Source organism: Protomyctophum parallelum (genome assembly GCF_964188405.1).
Source record: "Protomyctophum parallelum genome assembly, chromosome: 11".
In the NCBI taxonomy this organism is placed as follows: Eukaryota; Metazoa; Chordata; class Actinopteri; order Myctophiformes; family Myctophidae; genus Protomyctophum; species Protomyctophum parallelum.
In genome coordinates this window covers 46,481,981-46,504,747 of record NC_139707.1, presented here as the reverse complement: position 1 = coordinate 46,504,747, position 22,767 = coordinate 46,481,981, and the positions used below count along the sequence as shown (strand labels likewise).

General features: G+C 47.5%; 1 protein-coding gene across 1 annotated transcript in view; it reads left to right on the top strand.

Annotated features, from left to right (window-relative positions):
- Positions 1-9,514: 9,514 nt before the first annotated feature.
- Positions 9,515-22,767, top strand: part of zmym2 (zinc finger, MYM-type 2) — a gene marked incomplete at both ends in the record, with an annotated part of 51,705 nt that continues 38,452 nt past the window's right edge. Inside the window, 5 exons of the mRNA XM_083776835.1 lie at positions 9,515-10,345; positions 12,083-12,287; positions 16,505-16,662; positions 18,181-18,329; positions 21,124-21,286. Of these exons, the coding sequence (XP_083632961.1) occupies positions 9,515-10,345; positions 12,083-12,287; positions 16,505-16,662; positions 18,181-18,329; positions 21,124-21,286 (1,506 nt within the window). The remainder of the gene's footprint in view (positions 10,346-12,082; positions 12,288-16,504; positions 16,663-18,180; positions 18,330-21,123; positions 21,287-22,767) is intronic.

Below are 22,767 nucleotides of genomic sequence, written 5' to 3'. Positions count from 1 at the left end.
TGTGTGTGTGATGTGTCTTTTGCAGCTGTCAGTAGTGAAGTGACGTTCGTCTCAGCACCATCCTCGCTGCCGCACAGTGGGAGGAAAAATAGTCAGAAAGGCTGAATAGAGAATGCTCCTTTCTTTTCCGATTGACCGTCCTGGTGTTCCCAACGTTGTTTTTCCGAGGGACATTTTGCACGAGTATTTACTGTACATGACTCACCTACGTACACTTAACCTCCCCCGTTGAATGTATCGATCTCTTATAGTCGCTCAGATTTAAGGTACCAGTGATTATTGAATATTCTAACACAGGTCGTTTCGAGGAAGCGATCTGATTGGTTGAAACGGCCTTCTAGCCGTGGGTTAAACCAGCAGCGCCGTTCAACACCTAATCAAAACAAAGAATTCAGCTGCTCTGTTTTCCCAGAGCGCTAGCAAACTCGGTGGCTAGGCTAAGCTAGTTTCTTGGGACATTTGTGGTGATTATTGCCACTTCAGTGATGCTTGCGGAACTCGACTCCGTCTCGTTCCTGACCGCATCCCTGTCGTGGCAATAATCACGTTAACCCACACCCTCTCGTGTAATATTGCTTAGATCAGTACCAGTGTCAGTGGGTCAACTAGTGGCTCTCAGGCTTCGTACACACCTACACAACACATGTTCGGTCCGCGTGCGATGTCTGATTGTTGTTTGATTGCTGCTCCAATTCATTTTCAATGGGAGTCACATGGTTTGACCAAACATTTGTGTTTGATGAGGGGGGAGCAATCAGCAATCAGCAATCAAACACGAATGTTTGGTAAAAACCATGTGACTCCCATTGAAAAAGAATTGGAGTCGGGGCGCCTGATGGAGGGGAAAGGAACTGGTTGGAATAACGTGTTCCTTCTACGTCCAACCAGGGAAACTCCCCCCCTGTCAGGTGTAAAGGAGCAACTTGGACACTCGGGCATGAAGGAAGCATGAGTTCAAGTCCGTTGCTCTCCCCTTGTCCCCCATATATGGGGACTAGGTTGGCGGAGGGTGTGTAGAGCCCAGGATCACATTAGATGATTGACACAGGGGTGAAAAATGGGTTACAAAATCGTGGGATAAAAATTATATTAAAAGAAAATGAAAAAATGCATTCTTATGCAGCTGAGAAAAGAGAAAAATATTGATTTGGTGAAAAAACGCTAGTTCCAGCTCCAGTAAAATCATCAACGCCAGTTGATGTTGAATGAATGCTCCAGTAAAGCTTTTGAATGCTGTTGAAAAATATAACAGTGATTCCCTATAGGCTATATTTGAACTTTCTTTTTAGACTCTAGAGTCTAGACTATATTATCTTTAAGTCTCGACAGCTGCTGTATCTCTACAGCTGTTTCATGAAAGTACATTTTCAGGCCAGGAATTTTCATCCAATCGGGAGAGAAAACCACAAGGCTTAAATTCTATCGTTTTCCAATTGTGTTCAATTACATTTGATTGTAATTCTTGATTGGATAAAATTGGTGTCCTGACCTTAAAAATTGTTAAGAGAGACGGGTAGAGAAGACCCATGTTCCTCAGTCAGTTAACACTCTATACTATAGAGCAGGGGTTTTCAACTGGTTTTGACCCAGGGACCACCATTCGGACTAGCAGCAGCCTGGGGACCACCACTGTTGTGTCGGGTGGGTTCATCGTAGATCTACGGTGGACCCACCCGACACAATAGTGGTGGGGCATTCATGCACCATGGGTTAAGATTGTTTTTGTTTTCTTCTTACTTGTTACTCACTAATCACACTATCACAGGCTATATTCATGAGCTGGACAAAAAAAAAAAAGTATTTTAACAAAAGTGTTTTTTACTTGTACTAAGCAGGACTCAAAATAAGTCTCAAAATAATAATCCATTTCAGTTAATCACCCAAACACTGAAGACACATTTGACACATTTGACAGTCACAGTAGGTTTGTATCTGACCCCCCCCCCCCCCACACACACACACACACACACACACACACACACACACACACAGAAACAGAATATATATTTTTATCTTATTCTATTAATCTAATAATCTTCTCTTTATTTTAACCAACCTACAACCTGCACCGGTTTATACATTACCTTACTAACATACAGAGGGAACTGTTCATTGTGTACCGTCACTTTAAAAGCGTAATGTATACATCATCGTACAACGGTGTCACGCACCAAAAATAGCCAATCTACCAGCTCACATTGCACCTGGTTGCATCGCGTTGTGAGCTTGTAGCTCTGCCTTTTCGGCAACGATAGACTGAGAAGTTGCACATTGAATAGGCCTACGTCACGTATTATGTGAGACTATTCAATCGATCCGCGGCAGATATTATAACTCTATGGCAGGGAGATTTGACTTTCCCAAACGTATTATTATGAATTGGATGAATAATTATGGCAACGTCTTACCGTGCTTGCCTTGGGCAGTAAGCACGGTAAGCATGCATGCGTTGGGTGGAAGAGCAGGATGGTTGTTCCGCTGCAGCAGCTGATGGCTCCGTCAGCTTTTTTTTTGGTTTATTTGACACGTTGAGCACTCGACTTTTTGAATTGTAATGTTAGATTCGACTTAAGTTATTATTATTATTCACAAACAAGTAAAAATAGTGCAAATAAGTTTTATATATATATTAGAAAGGTAAAAAAAAAGTAAAGAAAAAAAGGCAAAAATACAACATTTCTGAATGCCTGGCTGCGGACCACCAGCAGTACCTCCGCGTACCACCGGTTGAAAACCCCTGCTATAGAGTGTTAACTGACGGTGAAACAAGGGTCTCTTATAGCAACGATTGCTATCAGTGTATAGAGCTATTTAACCTAGTTATTTGAACCTATACAGCACTGTTTGCCAGGGCTCCTGCTCCTGTCTGATAGGTGGACTGTTTAGCAAGAGCACAATGCAAGCTATACTTTGCTTTGTGTTGTGGCTTGATAAACCTTTTGAGGGACGCTAGCCCCTCCTATACACAGGTTTATAGGTTCACAGGTTTGTCTTTGGTTCAATGTTTGTTTTGTAAACGCACTGACCAGTGGCGCTTAGGTGTGTTCCACGGGCCTTGAGGCGAGATTGACAGCGGTGGCGCGCTATGAGCTTGTAGATCTGCTATTTTTCAATAGCTAAAGCATAACATAGTGCCAACACCAAAATGGGTGCCCGTTCAGAATGGGTTAATACCCGAGGCAATGAATACACATAATGTAGCATATCGAAAATCACGTTACATGTGGAAATATCCATAACCATTCATTCCTTTTTTCTTAAAGTTTTTTTTATCCCACGATTTTGTAACCCATTTTTCACCCCTGTGTCAATTATCTAATGTGATCCTGGGCTCTACACACCCTCCGCCAACCTAGTCCCCATATATGGGGGACAAGGGGAGAGCAACGGACTTGAACTCATGCTTCCTTCATGCCTGAGTGTCCAAGTTGCTCCTTTACACCTGACAGGGGGGAGTTTCCCTGGTTGGACGTATAGCGCGTGGAAGGAACACGTTATTCCAACCAGTTCCTTTCCCCTCCATCAGGCGCCCCGGCTGGCCAGGGGGAGGCAGTTTAGAGACCAGGATTACTGCATGTTGAATGAATGTGGGAAGTGAGGACGCTGGCGTCGACTGAACCATTTGTAAAAGCGCTTTGAGCACTTGGAAAAGCGCTATAAAAATGCAATTCATTATAATCAAATACTGGAGGGTGTAAGGACTGCTACTCAGTTGTGCCTGCCATCTGTACATCATGGCTGTGATGAATAGGACAGCTTCGGGATTCGGGAAAGTTGATTAAATAGAGCATCATCAACATGCAAACATCCCGTCATTAATCATTATTAATAATATTGTGGAGACCAAGATGGTGTTATGCACGATTCCAAACAACTTAACCCATTTAGGCCTGACGTAAAAAAAAAAAAAAAGTCTTCTAAATTCTGACAGTTTTCTGAAATACCTCATGTTTCTATGTCAGTGGTGCTGAACATATTTTTCACGTCAAGGACCCCCAGAATTATCTGTATTTGGCCGCCGACCCCCATCTGAAAATATGTTGTTCCAGGGACCCCCCCCAGAAGCAAAGATTTGAGTTAAAAACGTTTGCTCTGAAAGAACATATATTCAAAGGTGTGCACCACATGTTCAACATTTGAGCTTGTAGGTCTGCTATTTTTCAATAGCTAAAGCATAACATAATGCTTAAAACACCAAAATGGGTTAATTGAGCAGCAGCACCAACGCGGCGCAGACAGACAGAGTACTATAGTATACACGTCCCTGTGGCCATCAGGCTGATGGTCGCCCCGGGCAACCAAGGTGTAGCTTCAGCCGTCACCCGTGGCAACAGAGACCAAACTGTTGGGTAGACCAAATGGGTGAGAGACGCTCCTTCAGCCACAGGGGGAAGGTTGTGGTACGAGAGGCTCCTCAGCCACAGGGGGAAGGTTGTGGTGGTGGTGGTGGTGGTACCAGTGTTGTTTTTGGCAGCACATTTTGATTTTAGTTTTAGTCATAGTCTTTTGAATAGTTTTCATTTAGTTTTAGTCACATTTTAGTCACCTGGAATGTGTTGGTGTTAAGTCTAGTTTTAGTCGACTAAAACATCATAAGATTTTAGTCGACTAAATCTACGGTTGATTTAGTCGACTGAAATGTATTTCGGCAGGGCTTGATGCCGTCGTAATGACATATTTCACACTTTGCTGAAAATGGCCGATCTGTGACGCGTTGTGAGCTTGTAGATCGGCTATTTTCAGCATGAAACCAAGTGTAAAATAACGTGTCTTATACTCTTGTCCACTAGTCCCTTCCTAACATTTTAGTCTAGTTTTTATGTGTTGACGAAATTGTCAATATATGTAGACTTAGTTTTAGTCACCGTAGCTTAGTTTTCATTTAGTTACCATTTAGTTTTCGCAAGTGGAAAAAGGGTAGTCGACGAACATTTTTCGTCTTAGTTTTAGTCGAGGAAAACGACACTGGGTGGTACGAGAGGATGAGGAAGGTGTGTTCAGCAGGTGAGAGGAAGGAAGGAATGGATTGATGGAGAACGGGGCGTTAGGAAAGGTTCAAGGGACACTTCACTCTTTTTGCAAAAAAATATATGTTAATGACATTTAGAAGCTTTAGAACACTTTCCTGGGGGTCTTTATGTGTGTAATATGTGGTTTTAGCTATTTTAGATTGTAGCAGGGAGCACAGTGTCTCTGATGTCATGGACACTGGTCTCACTACCTTCCTGGACTACAATTCCCATAATTCTTTGGCGCACTGCTCCTCCTTGTGGATAGGGGGAGAGCTGTCTTACTGAGACAACATGTATAGTCCAGGAAGGTAGTGAGACCAGTGTCCATGACATCAGAGACACCGGGCTCACTGCTACAATCTAAAATAACTAAAACCACACATTACACACATAAAGACCCCCAGGAAAGTGTTCTAAAGCTAATAAACGGCATTAACATTCTTTTGCAAAAAGGGTGAAGTGTCCCTTTCAGCACTCAGTGAAAAGTGGAGGAGGAGGATGAGGAAGAGCACTCTTTTCTCCCTGGCAGGCAGTGGCGTGCACAGACATTTAGAGGGGCAGGTGCTCAAGTGAAAAAAAGGGCACCTTGTGCAGCGCATTTTGGGGCGGGAACCCATTTTGGTGCTTTAGCTATTGAAAAATAGCAGATCTACAAGCTCATAGCGCGCCACCGAGTGGCGCGCTACGAGCTTGTAGGTCTGCTTTATTTTATTTTATCGAAGAACCACTGACATAGAAACATAGCTTTAGATTGTGGGGGGCCTAAAAGAATATAGTAGAAGCGTTTTTTTTATCAAGATTTGATCAATGTCACCATGGGCCAACATTTTTTTTTTTTTTTAAGAGCAAAATTGCCAAAAGGGCAGGGGGTGCTCTAGCACCCCCTAGTGTCTATCTGTGCATGCCACTGCTGGCAGGCATATGATGGCCATTGGCCTTACTATGTTAACGGTTTCCGTCCGTAGGACGTGTCCACACACGTCCTAGGGATCCCAATCGACGCGTACAAAGGACATGTGTATACTGTAGACGTCCTCTAGAGCATCCTCAATGATACCGGGCCAGGGAAGAATACTCTGAATTCTTTCCTACTTTTTTTTTTTGAGTGGTGCAACCACTCCAAGGAACAGCAATGTCTGTGTCCGCCTATGTATGTGTTAACCCATTCTGACCTGAGATCAGATTCATACGAGGTTTCCACTGGACACACACTGGTCTGATTAACCCATTCTGACCTGAGATCAGATTCTACAAATGTCAGTCGTTCTTCGATTTTTCAAAAAAATAGCAGACCTACAAGCTCGTAGCTTGTAGATCTGCTATTTTTCAATAACTAAAGCATAACATGATGCTAACACCAAAATGGGTTCCCGTTCAGAATGGGTTAATGAGCACGAGTATGACTATTAGTACCAGTAGGGGCGCTGTTGTACAGAGAGAGAGAGATAGTGCTGTACTGTTGCCTGCTAATGAGAGAGAGAGAGAGAGAGAGGGGGAAGGGGGGGGGGAGAGGGGAGTTGCACCACTCAGTTCACACTGAGCCTGTATCACCTCACCTGCACTGTAGGTGGTGCTATTTTGTAAGTTCCACCGCTAGCAGTTGATGGCAAAGGTCAGGTGCATGAATCCCACAGTCTTTACCAACAATAATTGATTTTCTGTCATCAATGCCCATACCCGAGGACAGGTGGGGTTAGCGAAAGGGTCTTTCTGTGTGGAGTTTGCATGTTCTCCCCGTGTCCCCTAGGATAGATAGCCTCACATGTTCTCCCCGTGTCCCCTACGATAGATAGCCTCACATGTTCTCCCCGTGTCCCCTAGGATAGATAGCCTCACATGTTCTCCCCGTGTCCCCTACGATAGATAGCCTCACATGTTCTCCCCGTGTCCCCTAGGGTAGGTACCCTCACATGTTCTCCCCGTGTCCCCTAGGGTAGGTACCCTCACATGTTCTCCCCGTGTCCCCTAGGGTAGATAGCCTCACATGTTCTCCCCGTGTCCCCTAGGGTAGGTACCCTCACATGTTCTCCCCGTGTCCCCTACGATAGATAGCCTCACATGTTCTCCCCGTGTCCCCTAGGGTAGGTACCCTCACATGTTCTCCCCGTGTCCCCTAGGGTAGGTACCCTCACATGTTCTCCCCGTGTCCCCTAGGGTAGATAGCCTCACATGTTCTCCCCGTGTCCCTAGGGTAGGTACCCTCACATGTTCTCCCCGTGTCCCCTAGCCTAGGGTAGATAGCCTCACAAAAAACATGCAGTAATCCTGGTCCCTAACTGCCTCCCCCTGGCCAGCCGGGACGCCTGATGGAGGGGAAAGGAACTGGTTGGAATAACGTGTTCCTTCCACGCGCTATGTCCAACCAGGGAAACTCCCCCCTGTCAGGTGAAAAGAAGCAGCTTGGACTCCTCATGCATAGAAGGAGGCATGAGGTCAGTCCGCTGCTGTGTGTGAGTTCAGCCAGTTGTGTGTGAGTTCAGCCAGATGTGTGTGAGTTCAGCCAGATGTGTGTGTGTGTGAGTTCAGCCAGTTGTGTGTGAGTTCAGCCAGTTGTGTGTGAGTTCAGCCAGTGGGTGTGAGTTCAGCCAGTTGTGTGTGAGTTCAGCCAGGTGTGTGTGCCTCAGGAGGTAGAGCGGCCGCCTTGGAATCCGAAAGGTTCCAGGTTCGATTCCTGTGGCTCCTCCTGGCAAAGTGTCGGAAGTGTCCTTGAGCAAGACGCGTGACCGAACCCCCTAAGTCAGGGTTCCCCATCTGCGGCCCGCTCTGCATGTCAAACTGGGGGTCCTTTTCAAATGGGGTCTTGTTCTGAAAATTTATTTTCAGGGCAAGACCTCGACCTCGCGCGTGCCGACTCGGCCCCCAGCCTGGTACCCTATAGTCAAAATATGGCCCTTGAGGAAAATGAATTGGGGAACCCTGCCCTAAGTGCTCCCGATGAGCAGGTTGGTTTCCTCCTCCATCAGTGTGTGAATGGGTGAATGTGAAGTAGGCTACAGTACATTGTAATGTATGGTGCTACCGAAAGGCGCTATATGAATCCATTCCATTTACCAGAAGTACACAGTTGGCATATTGTATGTATGTCATTTAAGAATCCTACCCTATGTCTGTGATATTGTGCAGGTTTCCCAACTTTCCTATCATTGACTTGGTTCGTAGAAAGATTAAAAATGTATTTACAGTAGGTGTCTTATCCAGGCGCGGAGCCAGGAATTATTTATGAGTAAGGCATAGACCCCCCCCCCCCCCCCCACGGGCTCGGCCGACGCAGATTGATAGACAGAAGTTACCGAAATACAATGTATATTTATTTATGTTGTTATTTAACTTGTAGCTGTAACTTATATTGCTGTAGGCTACAATAGTTACATGATTTGGTGTGATTTTTATATTGTAAAAGTATCAAATATATCGATTAGTTTGATTAACGTTTGCACCCCTACACCTTAACCCATTCTGGGCAGGAACCCCTTTTGGCGTTAGCATCATGTTATGCTTTAGCTATTGGAAAAATAGCAGATCTACAAGCTCATAGCGCGCCACCGAGTGGCGCGCTACGAGCTTGTAGGTCTGCAATATTTGAAAAATCGAAGAACGACTGACATAGAAACAATAGCTTTTTCAGAAAACTGTCAGGATGTAGAAGACATTTTCAGAATCTGATCTCGGGTCAGAGTGGGTTCTATTTTTTTTTAAGATATCTTTTTGCGGCTTACGCCTTTTATTGATTTTTGAAGGGACAGACAGTAGGCTGACAGGAAACGGGAGAGAGATGGGGGGATGACATGCAGTAAAGGCCGTGTCGGGTCCGGGAGTCGAACCCGCGGCACACTGCGACTGGATTACCAGTCCGGTGCCCAGACCGTTACGCTACGGCCTGGGCCCAGAGTGGGTTTTAAAGGAGCAACTTGGACACTCAGGCATGAAGGAAGCATGAGTTCAAGTCCATTGCTCTCCCCTTGTCCCCCATATATGGGGACTAGGTTGGCGGAGGGTGTGTAGAGCCCAGGATCACATTAGATGATTGACACAGGGGTGAAAAATGGGTTACAAAATCGTGGGATAAAAAATATATTTAGTAAAAAAAAGAAGAATGGGTTTTAAGACAGGTACGGTAATTTGGTGGAGGTAGACAGACGTCTGATCCATGGAGGGCTGTTCTCCCTCCCTGTAAGCACTGTGTCACACCCCTTAACCCCCCCCCCAACCCCCCTCCCATATGCCACTTCCTCCTCCTCCTCCTAATTGTCCTCCTTTGTGTCGGTCCTAATTGTGTCGTCCAGGTGCTTGCCTTAGCGATGGACGAGGCGTCGGAACCCAAGCCTGCGGCGGAGGCAGCCGAAGAGGAAGGAGGAGGAGGGGGGCCGCGGGGGGCGGTGGACGCCGCCACCCCTCCCCCCTCCCCCTCCCCCTCCCCCTCCTCCCTCTCCTCCTCCCAGCAGCAGCAGCAGGCCCCCGCGCAGGGAGAGGAGGAGGCCCTCCTGGGGGGAGAGGCGGTTCCCATGGCAACGACGGGGGACGGAGGGGAAGCCAAAGATGGAGGAGGAGAGGAGGAGGAGGATAACGACGATGACGTGGTGATGCTTGTCGAGGAGGAGGAGGGGGAGGGGGAGGCCCCAAGGACCGCCACCTCCAACCCAGACACGCCCGGTGGCAGCACCACCCAGCCCCCCCCCTCCTCTACCCCCGCCACCACGACAACAACAGGTGTCACAACAGCGGTGGCCAAGACCCCCAGTAGTACTAGCAGTCCCCCTGCATCCTCCTCCTCCTCCTCCTCCACACCACCACCACCACCATCACCGTCACTGTCCCCTAAAGCAGCCCCTAAAGCTGCCCCAACCTCCACCGCCACCGCCACCACGGAGCCCATCGTCATAGACGACGAGGAGGACTGCACCGCCGCCTCCTCGGAGCACAACAAAGACTCCTCCTCCTCTTCCTCTACCTCGGCGGCCGCGGCACCGCCACCGCCGCCGCCGTCGTCCGGAGTGGGCGGCGGCGGCGCCGCTGTGGCGCCGTCCTCGTCTTCGTCGTCCTCTTCTCCTTCGTCGTCCTCGCACGCCGCAGCGGCATTAGCGGCAGCGGCGGCGTTGACCCTGAGCAGCACGGAGCCGGACTCTGAGATCCGCATCGCCAGCGTCACCACTCTGGAGACCAACAACAGGCCACGGAAAGCCGCCGCCTCCTCCTCCTCCTCCTCCTCCCCCCTGGTCTCTTCCTCCTCTGTGTTTGCCACGGCGGCGGAGGAGGCGGAGCCTCAGCAGGTGGACATGAACCTGAAGATCACCTCGGTGACGTCGCTGCAGGGCGGAGCTTCGGCCATCGTAGCGGTGAGTAACGAGGCACGCACGCCGGTCGTCTTCCTCTGGAGGAGAGCCGTTTTATTTAAGCAATATTACACGAGTTGTCTTCTACATCCTGACAGTTTTCCATTCTGACCTGAGACCAGATTCTAAAAAAATGTCTTCTACGTCAGTCGCTCTTCGATTTTTCTAAAATAGCAGACCTACAAGCTCATAGCGGAACATGGAACTCAGACCAGCCTCTCCTCTTTAGCGAATTTAAAAAGAAATGTTTTGCTACTCACCAAAACAAATGCGGGTTGTGTCATTAGAAAGACTACTTTCCTTAGTGGACGCACTCTGAGCCCCCCACCCCCAAGGACAGGTCTCAGTACCGGGCCCGGTACCACTCCACATATACAGTCAACCCGTAAGGACAGGTCTCAGTACCGGGCCCGGTACCACTCCACATATACAGTCAACCCGTAAGGACAGGTCTCAGTACCGGGCCCGGTACCAGCGCCACATATACAGTCAACCTGTAAGGACAGGTCTCAGTACTGGGCCCGGTACCGCTCCACATATACAGACAGATCCATACATACTTATACTATATTTATAGACTTGTAGTCTTGTACAGCGTTATATCACTGGGCCACTAGCCTCGGAAACGCAAGACTTTTTTTATTTCCAGGGAGGAAAAAAAAAAAAAGTCTGCGACCGAGTCCACTTCAATTCGGCATAGAGTAGCGCTGGTGCTCAACCTTTTTCACGTCAACGACCCCCAGCACTATATCTGTATTTGGCCACGGACCCCCCCACCCCATCTGGAAATATATTGTCCCCCCCCCCCCCCCCCCCAGAATAGAAGCAAAGATTTGAGTTAACCCATTCTGACCTGAGATCAGATTCATACGAGGTTTCCACTAGGACACACACTGGTCTGATCAACCCATTCTGACCTGAGATCAGATTAAAAAAAATGTCAGTCGTTCTTCGATTTTTCAAAAATAGCAGACCTACAAGCTCGTAGTGCGCCACTCGGTGGCGCGCTATGAGCTTGTAGATCTGCTATTTTTCAAAAGCTAAAGCATAACATGATGCTGACACCAAAATGGGTTCCCGTTCAGAATGGGTTAAAAACCTTCGCTCTGAAAGAATATATATTCATATATCAAACAAAATAAAATATCGTCGACGATATTATTTTGACATCGGTTCGATGCCGATATTGTATTTTAAGGCCAACATCGACCGATATGATGACCAATTAATTGTGCATCTCTAAAGAATAGGTTTTGTATGTATCGACCGATATAATACGATATAAACAATAATTATGCAGGGTTAACTAGTCCTGTTCTTTATAACCCCAGGGTTAACTAGTCTGTTCTTTGTAACCCCAGGTTAACTAGTCCTGTTCTTTTTTTCTTTTTTTTTTTTTTTCTTATCCCACGATATTGTAACCCATTTTTCACCCCTGTGTCAATTATCTAATGTGATCCTGGGCTCTACACACCCTCCACCAACCTAGTCCCCATATATGGGGGACAAGGGGAGAGCAACGGACTTGAACTCATGCTTCCTTCATGCCTGAGTGTCCAAGTTGCTCCTTTACACCTGACAGGGGGGAGTTTCCCTGGTTGGACGTATAGCGCGTGGAAGGAACACGTTATTCCAACCAGTTCCTTTCCCCTCCGTCAGGCGCCCCGGCTGGCCAGGGGGAGGCAGTAGTTTGTTCTTTGTAACCCCAGGGTTAACTAGTCCTGTCCTTTATAACCCCAGGGTGCTGAAGGTCAAGTGGAGGAGAACGGTTTGCAGATCAGCGGGACGTTCGGCCCCACAGACCTCCAGATCAGCGGCGCCTTCAGCCTGAACGCCGACGCCTCGCCCGGCCGACCCCCGGCCTCCTTCAACCCGGGACGGGTCGTCTCCACCGCCGCGGGACAACCCGTTCAGAACGGGGACACGGGGACGCACGCCAGGACCGGTAAACGAAATACGCTCTCGAAATAATAACCCATTTTTTGGGGCGAGAACCCCCTTTTGGTGTTAGCATTATGTTATGCTTTATAGCTAAAAATGCTATTTTAAAAAAAAATCTAAGAACGACTGACATATAGAAACATAGCTTTTTCAGAAAACTGTCGGGATGTAGAAGACATTTTTAGAATCTGATCTCAGGTCAGAATGGGATAATATGCGCGTCATGCACTATGGGGTGCAGCCATAGAGTATATATGAATAGAGAAGGCACCCAGAGGAAACCCTGAGGCGAAATGGACATAGTGGCCGAATGAAGGTATTGCAGCCTGGCCCCAAACACATGAACGCGCTGGTCCGTTGACTATCATTGTGCACGTTCACGACGACACGTGAACGCTGTTTCATACGTGAACGCACGTGAACGTGTGCAATGATAGTCAACGGCAGCGCTTTCATGTGTTTGGGGCCCAATCCATCCCAGAATGCTCTCTGTTCCTACCCGGAAGGAGGAGTGAAATCGCGCTTATGAGCAACTTAATGCAAGTGGATGGGAGGAGAACTCGGGTGCCCTCTTTATTCATATATACTCTAAGGGTGCAGCGGGTCCAGTTGGCCCACGGTTCGATTCCAACCTGGGCTTTTGGTTGGGTTTGGGATTGGAGAGCAACATCAGGTAGGCTAATGAATATGAATATGCTTATTTATTAACCCATTTTGACCTGGTAACGATTCTACAAATGCCTTCTTAAATCCTGACGGTTTTCTGGAAAAACCCTGCATGTTTCTATGTCAGTGGTTCTCAAACTATTTAGTGTCAAGGACCCCTAGAATTTTTTTTTTCAAAAATAGCAGATCTACAAGCTCATATCGCGCCACCGAGTGGCGCGATACGAGCTTGTAGGTCTGCTATTTTTGAAAAATCGAAGGGCGACTGACAATTTTTTGAATCTGATCTCAGGTCAGAATGGGTTCATCAGACCAGTGTGTGTCCGGCGGAAACCTCGTATGAATCTGATCTCAGGTCAGAATGGGTTAATCCGATGGTGTCGCCCGCCGAATATAGGCAATCTACATCAGGGGTGCCCACACTTTTTTTTTACTTGAGAGTTACTTCCAAAATGACCGGCTCAACAAGATCTACCCACCTGAAAACATAATACCGTTGCTGAAATGGAATAGCTAGAGTTTTCTTTGTATTTAAAACCCATTCTGACCTGAGATCAGATTCATACGAGGTTTCCACTGGACACACACTGGTCTGATTAAACCCATTCTGACCTGAGATCACATTGTAGAAATGTCAGTCGTTCTTCGGTTCTTTCAAAAATAGCAGACCTACAAGCTCGTATCGCGCCACTCGGTGGCGCGATATGAGCTTGTAGATCTGCTATTTTTCAATAGCTAAAGCATAACATGATGCTGACACCAAAATGGGTTCCCCGTTCAGAATGGGTTAATTTGTTAATCTACCAACATTTGTGCGCAGCAACACTCAAACAAAGCATTGCATTATGGGTCTGAGTTGACGTGGCCCTTTTTTATGTCAGTCAATCAATTCAAGTCAACTTAATTCATGCCAAAAATTGTTTTTAGATTTAAATTAAATATTCTTTAGGGGCATGTCATTTGATCTACTGGTAGATCTACAGGCTCCCAATGTGATTTGATTTGTTTTGATCATCTTTATTTTGAACCTAAAAAAGTAAAATTATAATAATAATAAAAAACACAAAAAAAAACACTGTATATATATATACTGTGTGTGTGTGTGTGTGGTGCACACACACACACACACACATATGAAATATATAAAAAATAAGAAAAAAATATAACGACATCAATGTGATCATTGATCTTCCACCTGAAGTTCAAAAAGCAGGAAGAAGTAAAGTCTTATTCATTCCTACCCCCTTCTTGATGTCGTGATGCTTTTGGATCGCGACAACCTTTCGCGTCGCAGTGAACTCTGCAATTACTTTTTCTTTCTGTCTTTGCCAAAAAAAAAAAACGAAAAATTGGGGAGTCCATGAAGGCGCGTTGAACCGTGCAGGGCGAACCGTGCAGGGCGAACCGCACCGTACGTCTTGGGTTTGAAATAGGGATGGGTCCGATTAATCGATTAATCGATTATCGTTGATAGGACCCGAAATCGATTATGAAAATTAATAATCGATAATTGTTTTTTTTATTTTATGAAAATCTGTTGGAAAGGCAATATTGTCATCCAAACAGGACAGGGCTATAGGCCTACCAAAGTGTGCCTGGGATGTGTCTGTGTAGCTGCATGACTGAGGAGTGTGAGTGGAGATTGATTCCAATCAAGATACAGGTTTGGAGGATTTAGCAGGTGTTGGGAATTTACCTAATCAGGCCAAGGCTGGGGTTGCTATGGTGATCAATTGGATCAACAGTGGTCCAGGGACCACCAGTGGTCCTCATTTAAAATTATAACCCCCCCCCCCCCCCCCCCCCAAAAAAAAGAAACGATTAATCGATTAATCGTTAATATTGAATTATACAAATCGATTTTCATTTTGGACACATTTACACATCCCTAGTTTGAAACTGTAAACCAGTGCACCCCTATCGTGCACGCACCAGCTTGACACAAACACAATTAGAGGCACCTGTCAGTTTCTTGCAGTTCTCAAGGAACTGACAGGTGCAGTCACACACACACACACACACACACACACACACACACACACACACACACACAAAGATCACTCTCATGCGCGTGCGTGCGCACACACACACACACACTAGGGCATTAACCAAACGTGATTTTTGATAGTCGACTCGATTACCATCAAAATCGATTTATAGTCGATTAGTCGGCGGTAAAATATGATATTTATTCCATCCAATCAAGCATTAAAACATCGCATTCTGAAACAGCCAGCGAGTGAAGCAAAACAGAGCCGGTGAATGCACTCAATGCAGGCCGTGTGGAATAGTACTAAGAGAGTGGCGTCACCTATGGGCTATAGTTCCAAACATTGGAACTATATCCCATTGAGATAGAATGAGCACTTCCGCATTCCATTGTTACAGTGGGAGTCAACGCGAGTGTCGCCACTCTTACTAGATTACGCTGAATGCCGCTCTGATTGGCCGAAATTAGCTCAGCTGTTTCAAGTCAAAGTTGCAAGTCCACAATGACTCACGAATGGACGCGTTGTGAGCTTGTAGATCTGCTATTTTTGATGCGCAAGACCGTTCTACGGAGCAGCATAGCATGTTACGTTGTTCACAATGTGTGGAGACTAGTGGAGCGGGGAGGAGGAGGAGGAATGAAGTTACCATGCGATGTTTTTCATACAACCCTAAATGTTCAACAACAAGTTACAACCACAGTTCCTTTGGTTTTTAGAAGGAGCTACAAGCTAGGGGGAGGTTTGCTAGCTAGCAGGCTGCCAGGCTATGAATCAGATGATCAACTACTTAACTCCATCGCGAGTCTTTTGCGACTATTAGAACTATGATCGTGCGGCATAGCTGTTTGTTTTTAATAATGCCACACGCGGCACGCCTGGACTTTTGTTGGATAAGCATGAAGAAACATGAAATCACGGCAAGAGCTACTGTAGTTTGACTGTCACCAAACTGGATAATATTGAGGAGGAACTCCTGCTATACTTTACTGTACCGGACGACGACGACGACACGTCTCCAATCTAACTTGTTGAACAAACTACAGTAATAAACTCACCAATAGTAAAAGTATTTACACACTGCAGTTGTCCCCATTGATCTTATGAGCCTATGAGGCATATCGCATATGCTTTTCCCAAAGAAAATCTGTCTTGAATGCTGCTAGTGCCACCGCCGCCCACCGCACCTACACGAGTGAGTGTGACGGCAAAACCCACGTACAGTAGGCTTGTATATGATATGAAAACAATCAGCCAGGAATGGATTAGTACTGAAGTTGGCGAACTACCAACAAAACAACCGAGCTCACAGCTGCATGCATGCATGTCTGCTGTAGAAAAGCAAAAAAAAAAATCATAAAAAAATATTAAAAATAATATTAGCGAATAATCGGATGTCAATTAACAGTGTCGACTAGTGTTTTGCTAGTCGACTAGTCGACTATTCGATTATTATGTTAATGCCCTAACACACACACACACACACACACACGCATTCATTCATCAGAGTTCTTGTCAGATTTTCCATCACACTGATTTGCACCTGTATGTTTTGTCCCCCATGCAGACTCCTGGATCTCCCAGTCGGCCTCGTTCCCTCGCAACCAGAAGCAGCCCGGGGTGGACTCTCCGTCTCCCGCCACCTCCCTCACCAAGCCTCCCGGCCAGTCGGCCTCTTCGTCCTCCTCTTCCTCGGGGGCTCAGCAGCAGCCCAGGACAGTCAAGGTATACCCCTCCCCTCGCTGCGATTGCTATACGGTCCTCCTGTTAACCCATTCTGACCTGAGATCAGATTCAAAAAATGTCTTCTACATCCTGACAGTTTTCTGAAAAAGCTATGTTTCTATGTCGGATCGGTGGTTAGACTGGCATTGTGTCAACCCCTTATACCCCTGTGTGGGATCTATGGTTAGACTGGCATATTGTCAACCCCTTCCTTACCCCTGTGTTGGATCTATGGTTAGACTGGCATATTGTCAACCCCTTACTTACCCCTGTGTGGGATCTATGGTTAGACTGGCATATTGTCAACCCCTTCCTTACCCCTGTGTGGGAGGCATACTATCATCCGACAGAGCATTGCTCCGAAGGAGCAATGCTCCGAGGTGCGCTGCGGGTCGGGAGAGGGTTGCGGTTAGGTTTAGGTGTCTGCCCCGGGGGAGGTTAGGGTTAGGGTGAGGGAGGAGGTAGGTTGTCGTTCGGACCAATGCTCCGTCGGATGAAAGTACTGCACTCCCCCTGTGTGGGATCGCTGGTTAGACTGGCATTGTGTCAACCCCTTACCCCTGTGTGGGATCGCTGGTTAGACTGGCATTGTGTCAACCCCTTACCCCTGTGTGGGATCGCTGGTTAGACTGGAATTGTGTCAACCCCTTATACCCCTGTGTGGGATCTATGGTTAGACTGGCATTGTGTAAACCCCTTACCCCTGTGTGGGATCGGTGGTTAGACTGGCATTGTGTCAACCCCTTATACCCCTGTGTGGGATCGCTGGTTAGACTGGCATTGTGTCAACCCCTTCCTTACCCCTGTGTGGGATCTGTGGTTAGACTGGCATTGTGTCAACCCCTTCCTTACCCCTGTGTGGGATCGGTGGTTAGACTGGCATTGTGTCAACCCCTTACCCCTGTGTGGGATCGGTGGTTAGACTGGCATATATACCGATATGACCCGATATGACAAATAAGGGCCGATACTTTTCCGATACCGATACAGTATCGGGACATGGTTATCTGTAACCCTCTCGTTACTCACTCTGTGTTTCTACTAATGTTTTCATTTCAAAAGTACCCCTGGTTTGATACGCGTTAGGCCACTGGCCCCCCCCATTTGATATCATCTAATTATAATCCTCCGTGTTCATTTGACTCCCGAGTGTGGAACCAAATGGAACCGAACCAAATGGTCTGCCCGGACGGACCCCACTTTGAGAACCAGTGGCTCACGTATTTGAGACGCATCCCACCGCTTCATGTCTTTTTGTCTGTTGCTCAGTCATGCTTTCTTCTTTATATTTCTGGCTACTAGCTACTTCCTTTTGCTTTGGTCAGCGAAAGGGAAACCCAATTTACTCCAAGCTGGGCGGCATTTCCTCTTAGTTTCAGGGACTCGAACACTGCCGGGATGGCAATACTCTGAAGTGAACACTGCCGGGATGGCAATACTCTGAAGTGAACACTGCCGGGATGGCAATCCTCTAAAGACTATACACTAACACTCTCTGCCCGTCCCTGTCTTCACCAGGTCACCTGTGCCAACTGTAAGAAGCCGCTGAAGAAAGGGCAGACGGCGTACCAGCGTAAAGGCTCAACTCACCTGTTCTGCTCCACCACCTGCCTCTCCGCCTTCTCACACAAACCCGCCCCCAAGAAGAGCTGCACCATGTGTAAAAAGTATGACCGTCCGTACTGTTCTGTTCTCTAAAGCATGACCGTCCGTACTGTTCTGATCTGTTCTGTTCTGTTCTGTTCTGATCTGATCTGTTCTGTTCTGTTCTGTTCTGTTCTGTTCTGTTCTGTTCTGTTCTGTTCTGTTCTGTTCTGATCTGATCTGATCTGATCTGTTCTGTTCTGTTCTGTTCTGTTCTGTTCTGTTCTGATCTGTTCTGATCTGTTCTGATCTGTTCTGTTCTGATGTTGAAGGTGTTCTGCTGCCAGCGCCACTTGAACTGTGATTAACCCATTTAGGCCTGACGTCGAAATTAAAAAAAATGTCTTGTCTAAATCCTCGTAAGATTGAACATTGTGTATGTGATTGGTTCAGACCCCCCTTTGCACTGGTGATTTCTAGTGTTTTATTTCTCGCAGTCTGTCCGCGATGTGTGCCGTTTTGGCTGAGGATAATCCTTCTTTGAGCGACTGCAAACACAGATGGCAATTAATTAACGGAGAGGGACCGACAGACGGCACACACACACACACACACACACACACACACACACACACACGTTGTCTGTCATCAGAACTGGCAAAATGTCTCAGAGACAGATTATGGCAGCAAGGCACAGCCGGGCTCTAACATTCAGACCTCAGAAGTGTAACATTTCCTCTGGGCAGGTGTACCGTACCGTACCCCGGGGTACGCTACGGTATGCTTTCTATGGCATAGGGCAGCTCCACCACGGACCCCCTATAGCCTGGGGTCCACCTCTGCTTTCTATGGCATAGGGCAGCTCCACCACAGACCCCCTATAGCCTGGGGTCCACCTCTGCTTTCTATGGCATAGGGCAGCTCCACCACAGACCCCCTATAGCCTGGGGTCCACCTCTGCTTTCTATGGCATAGGGCAGCTCCACCACAGACCCCCTATAGCCTGGGGTCCACCTCTGCTTTCTATGGCATAGGGCAGCTCCACCACAGACCCCCTATAGCCTGGGGTCCACCTCTGCTTTCTATGGCATAGGGCAGCTCCACCACGGACCCCCTATAGCCTGGGGTCCACCTCTGCTTTCTATGGCATAGGGCAGCTCCACCACAGACCCCCTATAGCCTGGGGTCCACCTCTGCTTTCTATGGCATAGGGCAGCTCCACCACAGACCCCCTATAGCCTTGGGTCCACCTCTGCTTTCTATGGCATAGGGCAGCTCCACCACAGACCCCCTATAGCCTGGGGTCCACCTCTGCTTTCTATGGCATAGGGCAGCTCCACCACAGACCCCCTATAGCCTGGGGTCCACCTCTGCTTTCTATGGCATAGGGCAGCTCCACCACGGACCCCCTATAGCCTGGGGTCCACCTCTGCTTTCTATGGCATAGGGCAGCTCCACCACAGACCCCCTATAGCCTGGGGTCAACCTCTGCTTTCTATGGCATAGGGCAGCTCCACCACGGACCCCCTATAGCCTTGGGTCCACCTCTGCTTTCTATGGCATAGGGCAGCTCCACCACGGACCCCCTATAGCCTGGGGTCCACCTCTGCTTTCTATGGCATAGGGCAGCTCCACCACAGACCCCCTATAGCCTGGGGTCCACCTCTGCTTTCTATGGCATATCCGCCGGGAGAATCTAGACGCAGCTGCGCGACATGAGACTAACTAATGAGAGCGACAGAGAGAGAGAGAGAGAGAGCAGTGTGTGTGTACGTGTGTGCGTCAATTTAACAAAGGTGCAGACGATCAGAAATCAGCAGAGAGAGTGATCGACGTTTGCGCTACTCTATGCCGAGTTGAAGTGGACTCGAAACCCAGACTTTTCTTTTTGTTCTCCCTGGAAATAAAAACGTCTGGGTTTCCGAGGCTAGCTGTACCGCCGTCCCCATGGTCGTCACCTCTGGTCGTTTGCTGATCTTTAGACGTGCAGATAAACCCACAGCACAAAGTCTCGTTGCTATTCACCAAAGAATAGTATAAAATTGGTTTTGTCCTTGTTCATAGCGTTGGCAAGCCCTGCCAAAAAAAGGTGTGTGTGTGTGTGTGTGTGTGTGTGTGTGTGTGTGTGTGTGTGTGTGTGTGTGTGTGTGTGTGTGTGTGTGTGTGTGTGTGTGTGTGTGTGTGTGTGTGTGTGTGTGTGTGTGTGTGTGTGTGTGTGTGTGTGTGTGTGTGTGTGTGTGTGTGTGTGTGTGTGTGTGTGTGTGTGTGTGTGTGTGTGTGTGTGTGTGTGTGTGTGTGTGTGTGTGTGTGTGTGTGTGTGTGTGTGTGTGTGTGCGCGTGTGTGTGTGCGCGTGTGGGGTATGTTTGTGTACAGTATGCATCTACATGGTACCTGAAAGTTGTTCACTTCCAATGTGCGCTTTTTGTCTCTCAACTGTGACCCTGCATACATAAGACAAAAGTCGTAACATAAGGTAGTCATCATAAGAAAACACAGATGCACTCATTGGCCCCTACGTTTCGGCGATCCAGTGTTTTAACATTTATCAATTACGGACTTAGAGTATTAACCCATTCTGACTGGGCACCCATTTTGGTGTTGGCATCATGTTATGCTTTAGCTATTGAAAAATAGCAGATCTACAAGCTCATATCGCGCCACCGAGTGGCGCGATACGAGCTTGTAGGTCTGCTATTTTTGAAAAATCGAAGAGCGACTGACATTTTTAGAATCTGATCTCAGGTCAGAATGGGTTCATCAGACCAGTGTGTGTCCGGCGGAAACCTCGTATGAATCTGATCTCAGGTCAGAATGGGTTAACGTACGTTTTGTCATTTTGACCGTGTGTGTGTGTGTGTGTGTGTGTGTGGTTCCAGGGACATCACCACGATGAAGGGCACCATCGTGGCCCAGGTGGACTCCAGCGAGCAGTTCCAGGAGTTCTGCAGCACCGGGTGTCTGGGGGCCTACGAGAGCAAGCAGAACCCGCCCAAGTCCACCGTCAAGACCAAGTGCACCGTGTGTGGCAAACTGACCGAGGTCAGTCTTAACACATTCTGACCTGAGATCAGATTCATACCAGGTTTCCGCCGGACACACGCTGGTCTGACGAACCCATTCTGACCTGAGATCAGATTCTAAAAATGTCAGTCGTTCTCTGATTTTTTTTCAAAAATAGCAGACCTACAAGCTCGTATCGCGCCACTCGGTGGCGCGATATGAGCTTGTAGATCTGCTATTTTTCAATAGCTAAAGCATAACATGATGCCAACACCAAAATGGGTGCCCGGTCAGAATGGGTTAACACAGTGTCCCCTTTGAACACCGCTCGGTTCCCAATGGGAACCGGTTCGGTTCTTTTTTGGTTCTTTAGTCCTTGAGCCCAAGAGCTCCAAAATTGGATCGTTAATTGAGTACCACAGACGAGGAACTGTCTTAAGTCCAAATTTCATTCTGACCCCTCCACGAAAAAGGCCTCGTTGTCCTGACCCCTTATCTATCATTTATACATTATGGATCAATAGTGTGGACTTGGACTGTTGTTCGTCTGTGGCATTCAATTATGAACTGAGTGAGTCGCGTGTAGTGCTCGACGTCAGTGAGAGTGCACGTGTTTCCAACGAGAATCTGTATGCTGGAATATCCAGGGTGAGCGACAAAATAGCAGCCAGGAGAATGAGACTATAGCAGGACACTGCAGGAGCTGCCAGCCAGCAAACTTATTTATCATATATTCATTTACTTATATCGATCCTATAAACAATTTAATATATATAGTTTTGCCCCACTCGATTCCTAATCGACGTTCCAATTTTGGAGCTCTGGCTCATGGACAAAACTAAAAACCAACTGGTGGAAAAGGGCTCGGTCTAAGGGCCGGTTCATACTCCTGTTTTAGAGCCGGGAAAAAAGTGGTCCTACAATGTGACGTCATTTGGCGCTGTAGAGCCTACAATGTGACGTCATTTGGCGCTGTAGAGCCTACAATGTGACGTCATTTGGCTCTGTAGAGCCTACAATGTGACGTCATTTGGCTCTGTAGAGCCTACAATGTGACGTCATTTGGCTCTGTAGAGCCTACAATGTGACGTCATTTGGCGCTGTAGAGCCTACAATGTGACGTCATTGGGCGCTGTAGAGCCTACAATGTGACGTCATTTGAGGTTCGGGGGGGGGGGGGGGGGGGGTACCGTCCTAAAGTCGGCTCTACTGAAAATTTCTGACGAGCCGAAATCATTTGGGCACTACAGCGGTAAAATAAGAGTATGCGTTTTTTTCTTTTTTCTTTTTAAGATATTTTTTTTGCGGCTTACGCCTTTATTGATTTTTTTTAAGGGATAGAAAGTAGGCTGACAGGAAACGGGAGAGAGATGGGGGGATGACATGCGGTAAAGGCCGTGTCGGGTCCGGGAGTCGAACCTGCGGCACACCGCGACTGGATCACCAGTCCGGTGCCCAGACCGTTACGCTACGGCCTGGGCCATTTTGAACGTTTTTAACTCAAATATTTTTTAGAATCT